This window comes from Nematostella vectensis, chromosome 4, assembly GCF_932526225.1.
Source record: "Nematostella vectensis chromosome 4, jaNemVect1.1, whole genome shotgun sequence".
Taxonomy (NCBI): Eukaryota; Metazoa; Cnidaria; class Anthozoa; order Actiniaria; family Edwardsiidae; genus Nematostella; species Nematostella vectensis.
In genome coordinates, this window is record NC_064037.1 from 1,933,393 (window position 1) to 1,947,244 (window position 13,852).

Genomic DNA, 13,852 nt, shown 5'->3' on the forward strand with positions numbered 1-13,852 from the left:
TGAGTTTTGTTGTAGATATCACACAGTAGTAAAGGACATTTTCTTCCGCATACAAAGCTAATAAAGCGAATATCACTCGCATCCTCGCGGAGAGTGTTCAACCTTAGGCTTGACACCCAATGAGGTCAATAAAAAGAGACGGTCCTCTCCTATTAAAAAAACGTAATATTAATTCATTCATTCATCCCTCCCAACCCCTACCCCTGCCCCCCGAACATACAAACTCTCGGCATTCTGTCATTGTTATAAAATGTTTATTTTGAGCTCCGATATGCGTCAATAGGGCAAGCCGTATGCGGGAGTGATTTCAGTGAATTAAGTGAGCACTTGCACTTACTCACTTTGCGAGCAATATAACATTCTCGACTTAAGGTTCAAATCCCATTAACGCCTAGCACTTATCCAGTGCGGTGCCAAAGAAATATTCCGAGGCACTTGTTAAATCCAAATTTTACGTCCAATATTATAGATTAAAGCAAAAAATGAATAAAAGAAGAGCTGGAAAAAATAAAGACCAGTGTGGAATGTAAATAAAGAGAGATAAATCGAGAGTGGAAAATACGCATTCGCCTAATTATTTAGTAGGCACCGAAACCGGGACAACAAATATAATAGAGGATTCTAGAATCCAAAACGAGATGTAAAAAGGTAAGAAATATTTTTATAGCTGGTTAGGTAATCGCTCAGAGCATCACCCGTAATACAAGAAATAATAATACACGTAATAAATTGATAAAAATGTGCGATTCCGGGGGGGGGGGGGGGGGGGAGACTATAAGCTCAAGTTTATTAGCTTTTTATGGGTATGAAGTAAAGATCGTTTAATATGGGAATCCGACGTGTGTTTAATTTGGAAAAAAACACCAACTACAAAGGGAGAAAATATATGATGTTTTCGTTACGTGTTAAAAATTACTTACAGACTATGCGCAGGATTGCCGTAATATCGCTATATTTCTTATTTGCTAAAGGTCATGATTTTTGTTGATTTCGAGCTTTATGTTGTAAGGTCATTTCATTGGTGAAATCAATTACAAAGGCAATGCATTGTGTCTTATTATTCTAGAAGGAACTCAAGATTGATCCTAAAACCCTGTAATAACCCTCTTCAGATATCAAATTGCCGGTCCTTAAGCAAACACGATGAATAATGATCCAAGACACTTGGCCTAGTGTCATGAATCTGCAGACATTGCTTTGATAAGAATAATTCATCGTGTTTGCTTAAGGACCGGCCATTTGATATCTGAAAAGGAGTTATTACAGGGTTTTTACTTCGGGAATATGTTCTTTCAGGAAAAATACAAAGCCTCGATTGGACGACATATGATCGTACTCGATCGCCCACGATCGCAGGGCGAGTCTCCATATAATCGCACACAATCGCAGGGCGAGTCTCCATATAATCGCACACGATCATCGCAGGGCGAGTCTCCATATAATCGCACACGATCGCAGGGTGAGTCTCCATATAATCGCACACGATCGCAGGGTGAGTCTCCATATAATCGCACACGATCGCAGGGTGAGTCTCCATATAATCGCACACGATCGCAGGGTGAGTCTCCATATAATCGCACACGATCGCAGGCCGAGTCTTATAAAAAACACCTACGATAGTTTCGAGTGCGATCGTATGGAAACCAGCCTAAAGCGATAAGCAATCTATCTAATATGTTTTCAATACTAAGAGTTTCTGAAAGCAGAATGTATAAAATAGACAAGCTAATATACTGTTAAAAAATAAGGGCTTTCCACCTGTTCCAGGCAAATGATATGAGAAAAAAGACTTGTTATATTATTCATTAGGCAATTTTGTTCGGCTGCAAATAAAACTGCTGTCAAGGGGTGTTTTGCATTTTTATGATGACCTGTTTTGAACGCACCGTATTGCTCAAATGGATTATGGCATAAGCCTGCTTTTTGTAATTGATGTTGCTCTCTGGAAGATAGGTACTTCCGCATTAGACCGCGTTTAAGGCAAGGCGAAGGCAAGGAGTCTGGCGACACGGCCCACAGGTGGGTTCAAGCAGCAAGCCACACATATGATGTTGCTGTTGATGTTTTTCATGGTTTTGTGAATTAGCAAGAAGTTTCCTAAGTATATACCCTTTTTGTCTGTAATTCTTCTCAAGTCACATTTTCACGTTTCCCAATCTCAGCATATTTTACGACATATTATGATTTAATATAGATACACTATTCCGTTTATAAAAGGAAAACTTTGAATTAAAATCTTAAAATTTTAGCCAAGAATCCCTAAATATTTCATGTTCTTTTATAAAAGAGTGTTTAGACTAACACCTTTTCGTTACAGCTTTGAGAAAAAAATTCTTCAATAATATTCCTCAAAATGTTGTCAGAAAGATAAAACTTACTTAAATCTATTACCATACGTCAAATTGTCTTTATCTTTATAAATCTTTTCGTTGGGTACGACTCTGTCGCCATATTGCCGAAACAAAAAAACAGACGTCATTTATTCTTTAAGATAGTTGTTTTGTTGTAACGATAGACATACACTCACGTATGCTACCCTGGTTCCAGAGCCTCGAACGTCTCTCTATTTAGTGGCCATAGCGAGGGCTCGAACGTCTCTCTATTTAGTGGCCATAGCGAGGGCTCGAACGTCTCTCTATTTAGTGGCCATAGCGAGGGCTCGAACGTCTCTCTATTTAGTGGCCATAGCGAGGGCTCGAACGTCTCTCTATTTAGTGACCATAGCGAGGGCTCGAACGTCTCTCTATTTAGTGGCCATAGCGAGGGCTCGAACGTCTCTCTATTTAGTGGCCATAGCGAGGGCTCGAACGTCTCTCTATTTAGTGACCATAGCGAGGGCTCGAACGTCTCTCTATTTAGTGGCCATAGCGAGGGCTCGGACGTCTCTCTATTTAGTGGCCAGCAAGGCCAACCAGGGTATTCTCGTCCTAACTTAATTTCTAAAATCCGTACGATAAAACTTTTATTAACCTTGCTTGTTCGATCTGTAGCGGTAAATAAATAGGCACTTCTATTCACCCTTCGGGCTGAAACAATTTTGGAGGTCATTCAAATAAATCGTTAATTTGACTCGGCACCATATATTCCCTTATACAAAGAGAGATGTTCAGAGGAAAGAGAAGGCATACGACACGACACAAGAATACATCACGCATAGAAACATAGTTCGAAAAATGGCTTCAAAAGCATCCACTCGCACGCTACCTGCTTTATGCCAGCGGCAAAGTACAAGGAGATTTGCAAAAACACTGCGAATTTAGATGCTCTGCACTAAAAAAGCGCGCAAATATTTACAGGCATAAAATTGCTTTATAAATTTGTAACAGCCCAGCTTAAAAATTGCTAGTTTTTTTTTCACTTGCCGTCAGCCTGGGCTACCTGTGTTTAAAAATCCAGGATTTCTATACAACCATGGTGATAAGAACGCTAACCTGACTGGCCGCCGTCAATCTACGGTTTAAGAAATTTTCCTGTTAAAGACAGTCAATGTTGCGGCAAACTGCAAATAATTCACTTACGCGATAGTTATTAATAATAAAACAATCCATCATACAATATTTATAACTAAGCCTGCCTGGTTCTAAATGTATATCCTCATACATCTCATTATTTTTTTATTTTTTTTAAACAAGCTCTTATTAACGCAGCGCATTTTAGAAGTGTCTGTTAAACTTTTAAATCAAAGTCATCAGAGAACAGTCGAAGGCTATTATTTCGGTTCGCTTGCTTCCCCAACATACAGCCAACTTTTCAAGGCGTTTCTAAGGGCTTCCATTAAATGACACACACAAAAACCGCTCTCATCTCAAATTGAAACTGATCTCGTCCTCTCTTTGGAGCGCAAAGAAGCCACAAACAAACAAACCGCGCAATACTCTTGTCTTGCTTGTTTTCTCCTTTTGGTGTAGTTGTGTAAAATGAAATACCCCAAGTTTAGTTCAGATATCGTTTACCACGTGATCAGAACTCGTGATGTGATATATTCATGGCAACTTTATCACGTGATATCCTTTATGTGTTTAAATGAATCATAAAAGTGAACCGTGTACTGTGCGGTTATCGGGTACAAGCAAAAGAGCGTATTCTTCAAAGTTAATGCTATCTTCTCTCAACGATAACCCCAAAGTCCGAATGTTATCTACACTGCTGGCTTGATGGAATTTCTCACCTGCTTCGAATTGTTAAAAAAGGTTGGTACAAATATTTAGCCAAAAATGAGGTCACTTATTGTCCTAATTGAAATGAGCACACCACTTCACAACAAATTGCTTAAAAGGCTATTCATTCATAATTTTTTGCTTATGAAAACTTCTCCAGTTAGACATCTAAAATCTGATGCGTTTAATTTCGTTTTGAGTCTTAAAATAGCACATTTTTCTTGTTTCGTTTTTTTGTACTGACTTTCTGGGTGATATTGACCTAAGTGTGAATAATGCATCTCAGTAAATGGAAAAAGGCTTAGTAAAAGATGTACAACATTTCAATGTTATCAAACACTCCTCTAATAAACAGGCGTGTTATCATAAAAGTAAAATACCGAAAACTAATCGTATCATTACATTTGTTTCGATAATCCTTTAAAATATTACTTGTATTACATTGTGTATTTTATGATTTTAAGCCTGATTAAAAGAGAGTGAGTGACTTTTCCCGGAAAACCCTTTCACAGAAATGGCTCGATGTCTGGATCTCCGGCAATGAGCGCGTCAGACTCAACTAATTTGCTCTTAGGTGCAAACCTGAATAAAATCGTATATTACTATTTGACACTGTCTGATTTGCTCTATAGCTAAAGAGTCTACATTTATATGCTGCTTACAAACCCTCTTTTCTTACTATCAATGCATTCATTTTAAAAATGGTACTACAGTTATTGTACTACTTACAAATATCAATTAAAATAGAAAGTAGTACTGTCCAACAGAAAGCAAAACTTTGCGAGGGCTATCTTAAAGTGGTGTGAACAAGGCACTCTGCTAGGCTTGCCAAATTACACGGCCTTTTTTATTATCGAAGGAAGATCAAAATCATCTGAAGCCATTTCTTTTTTGGGGGTCTATGGATGTATAAATCAAGTCTGTATTTGATATTGTAGCGTCGCAGAAATACATAACTTGTAAAGCAATACTTATAGCACTAAGTGATAAAATGCAGGTGGCTAAATGGACTATGTTTTTCCATGACTTCTAACTCAGCATGGTATAGCAGTTCTGATAAAGTTTCGCGCGTGGGTTTGTGGCTATCCCATAGGGTGTATCCTCGCTAGTTGAATGGCGCCGTGTAAAATAAACATGTACAAGCCAACTTAAAGCCAATTTATAGACCCCCTGTTGATACAGCAGGCGCCATAAAAGTAGGCTATACATGCTTTCTTGGCACTCGCTAATTTAAGGGCCATTTGCACACTTATATTTAGAATAATAAATATATTATGAGTGTACAAAACAACGACAAATCTTCCTGTTGACTTAATCCGGCAAGCTCAATAGATAGTACAGAACCAATTTTCGCTTAATTGGTTTACCTTATCAAATTTCATGCCAACATGTTTCCCTTGTTGGCTTGTCGTGTGGTAGGTTTCTCCTTTTACAAGTCTGCCGATAAGGCTTTATATGCATTAGATATAAAATTTCTAGAATGTCAGCAAATTACCATAATATATAGCGTCGTCTAGTAATATCTGCTGTCATGATTGATATCACAATGACTTTTTATATCGTAATGACGTGCTCACTGTATAAAGCACCAGATATCGTGTAGTGTAATGGTCCACAGTGTAATGGTCCACTTGGCAACCCCAGCATCCTCTAGGCCCATCGGCTACGCTATTTGCACGCTGGAGAAATTCATCAAAGCAGGTGCTAGAATATGGTTTACGTTTACACTGAAGTCGACATAATAACTCAAAATCCCCAAAAAGGTTGAATGCGAGGCAACGCAAAGTAACGTTAAGTCCATGGTCCACAATTATGTTGATGATGTTTTTCAATTCAAGAATGTGCGCTTATTCGACTTCGTCAAAACATTCACACAGCTTGTTAAGAATGTACCAAAACATTGAAGACTATATAATAACCTGAAATTCCGAAGGTGAATACGAGACAACGACAGCGTGAACTCGATCGTGCACTCGTTAGTAAGATGCTCTTTAGGTAAGGCGGATGCTCCACAAATTAAATTAATTCAAGAATATGCGCTTATTCGACTTCGCCAAAACATTCACAACATTCACAATGTACTAATAAATAATCCCTAAACCTATAGGCCTGTAAGTTAGATAGCAATTAGCTATATCAGTTATTTCGTCGAGAATACGGAAAAAAAAGAAAACATTGAAAAAACAAACCTCTAGGAGCTCAGGAAATCCTTCAACTTTTATAAAACTTCAAAAGAAAAACAAAAGATGAAATTTGTAATTAACGTTTTTTTTACACATTTTTATTTTTCTGTCAAGCAGGTTATAATCGAGAACTCTAATTTACATATAGTTCTTAAGATGTTGTCGTTTTAAGGAGAAAATAAGGAGCCAAATATATTTATCATTGCTTTTGCTCTAGCCTGTTTATATATAAATATACACAAATCCCATTCTCTTATGACATTTATTTACAGGAAATTCCGATAATGTTCAACAGCACGTTCAACTTCACATCTGCAAACGCCACGCTCATTAGCAATGCCACGAGCCATGCTACCTTCAATGCGACCACGGTACCTGGTCAACCGTTTTACCACAAAGAGCCCGAGGCGCTTGAAACGTTTCGCAAGTTTGTGTTCGGGGTTGTGATTTTCGCCGCGTTGCTTGGCAACACGATCGTGATCCAGGCAATCAGGACGGGTCCATCGAGAAAGCCATTCACCTACTACCTGGTGACAAGGTGAGAGGGGAGGGGAGAGTGGGGAGGGATTTTTAATCGTCTGTCTTCTCTGTGAAGCCCAAATAAACATTTTGTTTTTCTTGTTCCCTTTATGACGTCACAATACACTTCGATTTTTCTCTTGGTTTTATGACGTCACAATAGACCTTTGTTTTTTCTCGGGCCCTTGATGACGTCACAATAGATCTTTGTTTTATTGGTGCCTCTATGACGTCACAATATTACTTTTTTCTCTTGTCTCTATGATGTCACAATATACCTGTTTTTCTCTTGTCTCTATGACGTCACGATATACCTTAGTTTCTTTATTGTCTCTATGACGTCACAACAGACATTTGTTTTTCTCGTTTCCTTTATGGCGTCACAATATACCTCATCAGTCTCCCTTGTCTTTATGACGTCACAATAGACCTTTGTGGTCTTGTGTCTTCCGGACGTCAAAATAACATTTTCTTTTCAGCCTGTCAGTGGCAGAGTTAATCAGCTCGTTTTGCCTCATCTTCTTGTTCGACTACGAGGAGCGTCTAACTTGGGTATTTGGCGAGTTCATGTGTCTCACCACCCTTCCCATTATAACCATCACGTTTACCGTGGTCACGCACAACCTCGCCGCCATTGCTCTGTACCGTTACCGAGTAGTTGTCACGCCACACAAGCGACCGCCTTCACGCAAGGTCGCGTTTGGATGTATCTTAGCAACCTGGGTGTTCCCAATTATCATTTCGATTCCTAATAACATACAGTAAGTTCTCCCCAGTCTAAGTTTGTTCGTGAAAAAAGCCCTTGCTTTCAGCTCAACATGCTTATTGTCACTAATTACCGTAAAAGCTATGATAAGCCCCCGGCTAGCCCCAGAGGGAGGGGCGGGGGGGGGGGGGGGGGGGTTGGAAAGGGGGGATTACTAGAGAAAGGGGGCTTATTTCAAAAAGCTCTTTTTCTTATTTGGCCAAAGTGCCAAAGTCTAACATGCTATAGCGCATTGTATATTTCGATTGTCTTTAGTAATGACATTTGGGGTCCTTTTTACTTTTAACCAAGAAAGAATCACTCTTGGAAAAGTGTTGCGTTATGTTTCTATGCCTCATCGGAGAACATGTTCTCCTGAATAGTTTAATGGTTTAATATAATAGTTTTAATGTGTTTTTGAAAATACTGGACCAGTCTTTCCCATTTTTTTTGTTTGCTTACACACCCTTGCCATGTCCCACCCTCCCCTCCCTCCCCTCCCTACCCCCTCTCCCCACCCTAGCCCATTCATACATGATCACCCAAACTGCACCCTTGTCCATTATTCATACATGATCACCCAAACCCAACCCTTGTCCATTATTCATACATGATCACCCAAACCCCACCCTTGTCCATTATTCATACATGATAACCCAAACCCCACCCTTGACCATTATTCATACATGATCACCCAAACCCCACCCTTGTCCATTATTCATACATGATCACCCAAACCCCACCCTTGTCCATTATTCATACATGATCACCCAAACCCCACCCTTGTCCATTATTCATACATGATCACCCAAACCCCACCCTTGTCCATTATTCATACATGATCACACAAACCCCACCCTTGTCCATTATTCATACATGATCACCCGAACCCCACCCTTGTCCATTATTCATACATGATCACCCGAACCCCACCCTTGTCCATTATTCATACATGATCACCCAAACCCCACCCTTGCCCATTATTCATAAATGATCACCCAAACCCCACCCTTGCCCATTATTCATACATGATCACCCAAACCCCACCCTTGCCCATTATTCATACATGATCACACAAACCCCACCCTTGCCCATTATTCATACATGATCACACAAACCCCACCCTTGTCCGTTATTCATACATGATCACCCGAACCCCACCCTTGCCCATTATTCATACATGATCACCCAAACCCCATCCCATCATATTCTGTTTGAATTATTTCCAGACACATACACGAGGAGAAAGATGGCGATGAAGTATGGTGCTACGAACAGGACCCTCTGATAAACTATAGCTTGGCGCGCTTTTTCCTCTGTTTTGCGATACCCATGATGATTATGGTCGTTGCCTACGGGCTCTCTGCTCTACAGGTGAGTCTGGAGCCACACCCATTCTGACCGGGTTTCCTGTGTTATGCTTGGTGCCAGGCCTTCTGGCCGGGTTCCTGTGCTCAGCCAAATCCAAGGCCTTTTGAGCGGGTTTCCTGTGAGCATCCTAGTCCCAGGCCTTCTGACCGGGTTTCTTGTGTCAATAATCAAAGGTGTGAAAACCAGGGTGACGCCGCACCTCTTTGCGGCTCCTCTACATGCACAGGAAACCCAATAACTAAGACCCCTGTCATAATCAAAACGGTTTGAGAAATGGCTACGGATCGATGTGGACAAACTACCATTGAATCCAACAAGCATCTTTATTTTTCACTTGACGAGTATGTACTCAAGAATTGTGCGATTGTAGATTCGTCAGCACATGAACATCCTTCAGACGAAGCACCGCCAACGCCTAAATTCGAACATTGGTTCCATGAATGGTGAAAACAACCGGCTGTCAATCACCGCGACCACGACCCAAGGCTCCATCAATAACCTTCACAGACAGATTCCACAGAACCAGACAAAGGGCTCGTACAACAACCTACAGCTAGGCGCAGGGCAGGCGCACGAGATAGGTGAACCCGTGCAGTACATCGCAGGAGACAAGCCTCAGATAGTTATACATTCACCACAAGGGGTAAGCGTGTTAGTTATACACCTACCACAAGAGGTAAAGCGTGATAGTTATACACCCACCACAAGAGGTACAGCGTGATAGTTATACACCTACCACAAGAGGTAAAGCGTGACAGTTATACACCCACCACAAGAGGTAAAGCGTGTTAGTTATACACCCACCACAGGAGGTACAGCGTGATAGTTATACACCTACCACAGGAGGTAAAGCGTGATAGTTATACACCCACCACAAGAGGTACAGCGTGATAGTTATACACCCACCACAAGGGGTAAAGCGTGATAGTTATACACCCACCACAAGAGGTACAGCGTGATAGTTATACACCCACCACAAGAGGTAAAGCGTGATAGTTATACACCCACCACAAGGGGTACAGCGTGATAGTTATACACCCACCACAAGAGGTAAAGCGTGATAGTTATACACCCACCACAAGAGGTACAGCGTGACAGTTATACACCCACCACAAGAGGTAAAGCGTGATAGTTATACACCCACCACAAGAGGTACAGCGTGACAGTTATACACCCACCACAAGAGGTACAGCGTGACAGTTATACACCCACCACAAGAGGTACAGAGTGATAGTTATACACCCACCACAAGAGGTAAAGCGTGATAGTTATACACCCACCACAAGAGGTAAAGCGTGATAGTTATACACCCACCACAGGAGGTACAGCGTGATAGTTATACACCCACCACAGGAGGTAAAGCGTGATAGTTATACACCCACCACAAGAGGTACAGCGTGACAGTTATACACCCACCACAAGAGGTAAAGCCTGGTAGTTATACACCCACCACAAGAGGTAAAGCGTGATAGTTATACACCCACCACAAGAGGTACAGCGTGATAGTTATACACCCACCACAAGAGGTACAGCGTGACAGTTATACACCCACCACAAGAGGTACAGCGTGATAGTTATACACCCAAAAACAAGAGGTAAAGCGTGATAGTTATACACCCACCACAGGAGGTAAAGCGTGACAGTTATACACCCACCACAAGAGGTAAAGCGTGATAGTTATACACCCACCACAAGAGGTAAAGCGTGACAGTTATACACCCACCACAAGAGGTAAAGCGTGATAGTTATACACCCACCACAAGAGGTACAGCGTGATAGTTATACACCCACCACAAGGGGTACAGCGTGATAGTTATACACCCACCACAAGAGGTAAAGCGTGTTAGTTATACACCCACCACAAGAGGTAAAGCGTGATAGTTATACACCCACCACAAGAGGTACAGCGTGACAGTTATACACCCACCACAAGAGGTAAAGCGTGACAGTTATACACCCACCACAAGAGGTAAAGCGTGACAGTTATACACCCACCACAGGAGGTACAGCGTGATAGTTATACACCCACCACAAGAGGTAAAGCGTGATAGTTATACACCCACCACAAGAGGTAAAGCGTGATAGTTATACACCCACCACAAGAGGTAAAGCGTGATAGTTATACACCCACCACAAGAGGTACAGCGTGATAGTTATACACCCACCACAAGAGGTACAGCGTGATAGTTATACACCCACCACAAGAGGTAAAGCGTGACAGTTATACACCCACCACAAGAGGTACAGCGTGACAGTTATACACCCACCACAAGAGGTACAGCGTGACAGTTATACACCCACCACAAGAGGTACAGCGTGATAGTTATACACCCACCACAAGAAGTAAAGCGTGATAGTTATACACCCACCACAAGAGGTACAGCGTGATAGTTATACACCCACCACAAGAGGTAAAGCGTGATAGTTATACACCCACCACAAGAAGTAAAGCGTGATAGTTATACACCCACCACAAGAGGTACAGCGTGACAGTTATACACCCACCACAAGAGGTACAGCGTGACAGTTATACACCCACCACAAGAGGTACAGCGTGACAGTTATACACCCACCACAAGAGGTACAGCGTGACAGTTATACACCCACCACAAGAGGTACAGCGTGATAGTTATACACCCACCACAAGAAGTAAAGCGTGATAGTTATACACCCACCACAAAAGGTACAGCGTGACAGTTATACACCCACCACAAGAGGTAAAGCGTGACAGTTATACACCCACCACAAGAGGTAAAGCGTGACAGTTATACACCCACCACAGGAGGTAAAGCGTGATAGTTATACACCCACCACAAGAGGTAAAGCGTGACAGTTATACACCCACCACAGGAGGTAAAGCGTGATAGTTATACACCCACCACAAGAGGTAAAGCGTGATAGTTATACACCCACCACAAGAGGTACAGCGTGTTAGTTATACACCTACCACAAGAGGTAAAGCGTGATAGTTATACACCCACCACAAGAGGTAAAGCGTGATAGTTATACACCCACCACAGGAGGTAAAGCGTGATAGTTATACACCCACCACAGGAGGTACAGCGTGATAGTTATACACCCACCACAAGAGGTAAAGCGTGATAGTTATACACCCACCACAAGAGGTAAAGCGTGATAGTTATACACCCACCACAGGAGGTAAAGCGTGACAGTTATACACCCACCACAAGAGGTACAGCGTGATAGTTATACACCCACCACAAGAGGTACAGCGTGATAGTTATACACCTACCACAAGAGGTAAAGCGTGATAGTTATACACCCACCACAAGAGGTAAAGCCTGGTAGTTATACACCTATGATAGTTATACACCCACCACAGGAGGTAAAGCGTGATAGTTATACACCCACCACAAGAGGTAAAGCGTGACAGTTATACACCCACCACAGGAGGTAAAGCGTGATAGTTATACACCCACCACAGGAGGTACAGCGTGATAGTTATACACCCACCACAAGAGGTACAGCGTGATAGTTATACACCTACCACAAGAGGTAAAGCGTGATAGTTATACACCCACCACAAGAGGTAAAGCCTGGTAGTTATACACCTACTACAAGAGGTAAAGCGTGATAGTTATACACCCACCACAAGAGGTAAAGCGTGACAGTTATACACCCACCACAAGAGGTACAGCGTGATAGTTATACACCTACCACAAGAGGTAAAGCGTGACAGTTATACACCCACCACAAGAGGTACAGCGTGTTAGTTATACACCCACCACAAGAGGTAAAGCGTGACAGTTATACACCCACCACAGGAGGTAAAGCGTGATAGTTATACACCCACCACAAGAGGTAAAGCGTGACAGTTATACACCCACCACAGGAGGTAAAGCGTGATAGTTATACACCCACCACAAGAGGTACAGTGTGACAGTTATACACCCACGACAGGAGGTAAAGCGTGATAGTTATACACCCACCACAAGAGGTACAGTGTGACAGTTATACACCCACCACAGGAGGTAAAGCGTGACAGTTATACACCCACCACAAGAGGTACAGTGTGACAGTTATACACCCACCACAAGAGGTAAAGAGTGATAGTTATACACCCACCATAAGAGGTACAGCGTGATAGTTATACTACCACCACAGGAGGTAAAGCGTGATAGTTATAAACCCACCACAAGAGGTAAAAGGTGACAGTTATATACTCACCACAAGAGGAATACGGTCATCGTCTTGGTCACGCTAGAATCTTGTTACTATGGTCACCCCGGTGTTTTGCTCATCATGCTTGGTTCCACAATGTAATTTTGGCGATAAATAGTCCTCAGTCCGTGATAAATTCTACCGACTCTTTCTCTTCGTGTTTCTCTCTATTATATGAGTATTGTGTTTTTCTTTGCGTAGATTAGTAGAGTTGAAAGCAGCATGATGGAGTCGGAGCGTGACGTTATCAGGATGTTTTACGCTATCGTTCTTATATTTCTGCTGTGCTACATTCCATACCAGATCTTCTACCTAATTTCGTACTTTGAGGTACTATAACAGCCCTTTAGAATTCACTACCCCACCCTCCCAATTCTGTACCCTCTCAAATCCCCCCTCCACAAGATCCCCCTCCTTCCCCGATACCACCCTGAATAATACCCCGTCATGATTCAGTAGAAGACAAGGCTTCATGGGAATGTTTCACTTGGGTGTGGCCGGGGTAGGGCTCTTTTAGCACCCCTCGCCCGTTTATATGCCCCTCGGTATCCGCTACTAAATTTTAGCTAGTATATGGGTGTTGTAATACTAAAGAGAAACATTTGAGTTTTGGTGATCATTTTTAATGTTTAAGGACTCGGGAAGTTAGTAGAGATGTGGAAAGCTTTGACACAGTCCTAGCCAGCGTTTTTATT

General features: G+C 42.0%; 1 protein-coding gene across 7 annotated transcripts in view; it reads left to right on the plus strand.

Moving 5' to 3' along the window:
* LOC5509215 (neuropeptide Y receptor type 1) overlaps positions 1–13,852 on the plus strand; it is a 35,512-nt gene that overhangs the window by 18,772 nt on the left and 2,888 nt on the right. For 2 of the 7 annotated variants that reach the window (XM_048726160.1, XM_048726163.1), the window contains exons 2-8: positions 1,297–1,459; positions 1,954–2,019; positions 6,613–6,878; positions 7,339–7,620; positions 8,834–8,978; positions 9,346–9,618; positions 13,359–13,487. In XM_048726160.1, the coding sequence (XP_048582117.1) occupies positions 6,625–6,878; positions 7,339–7,620; positions 8,834–8,978; positions 9,346–9,618; positions 13,359–13,487 (1,083 nt within the window). In that variant the 5' untranslated portion in view covers positions 1,297–1,459; positions 1,954–2,019; positions 6,613–6,624. The other 5 variants (XM_048726162.1, XM_048726159.1, XM_048726165.1 and 2 more) reach the window with 5 other exon arrangements.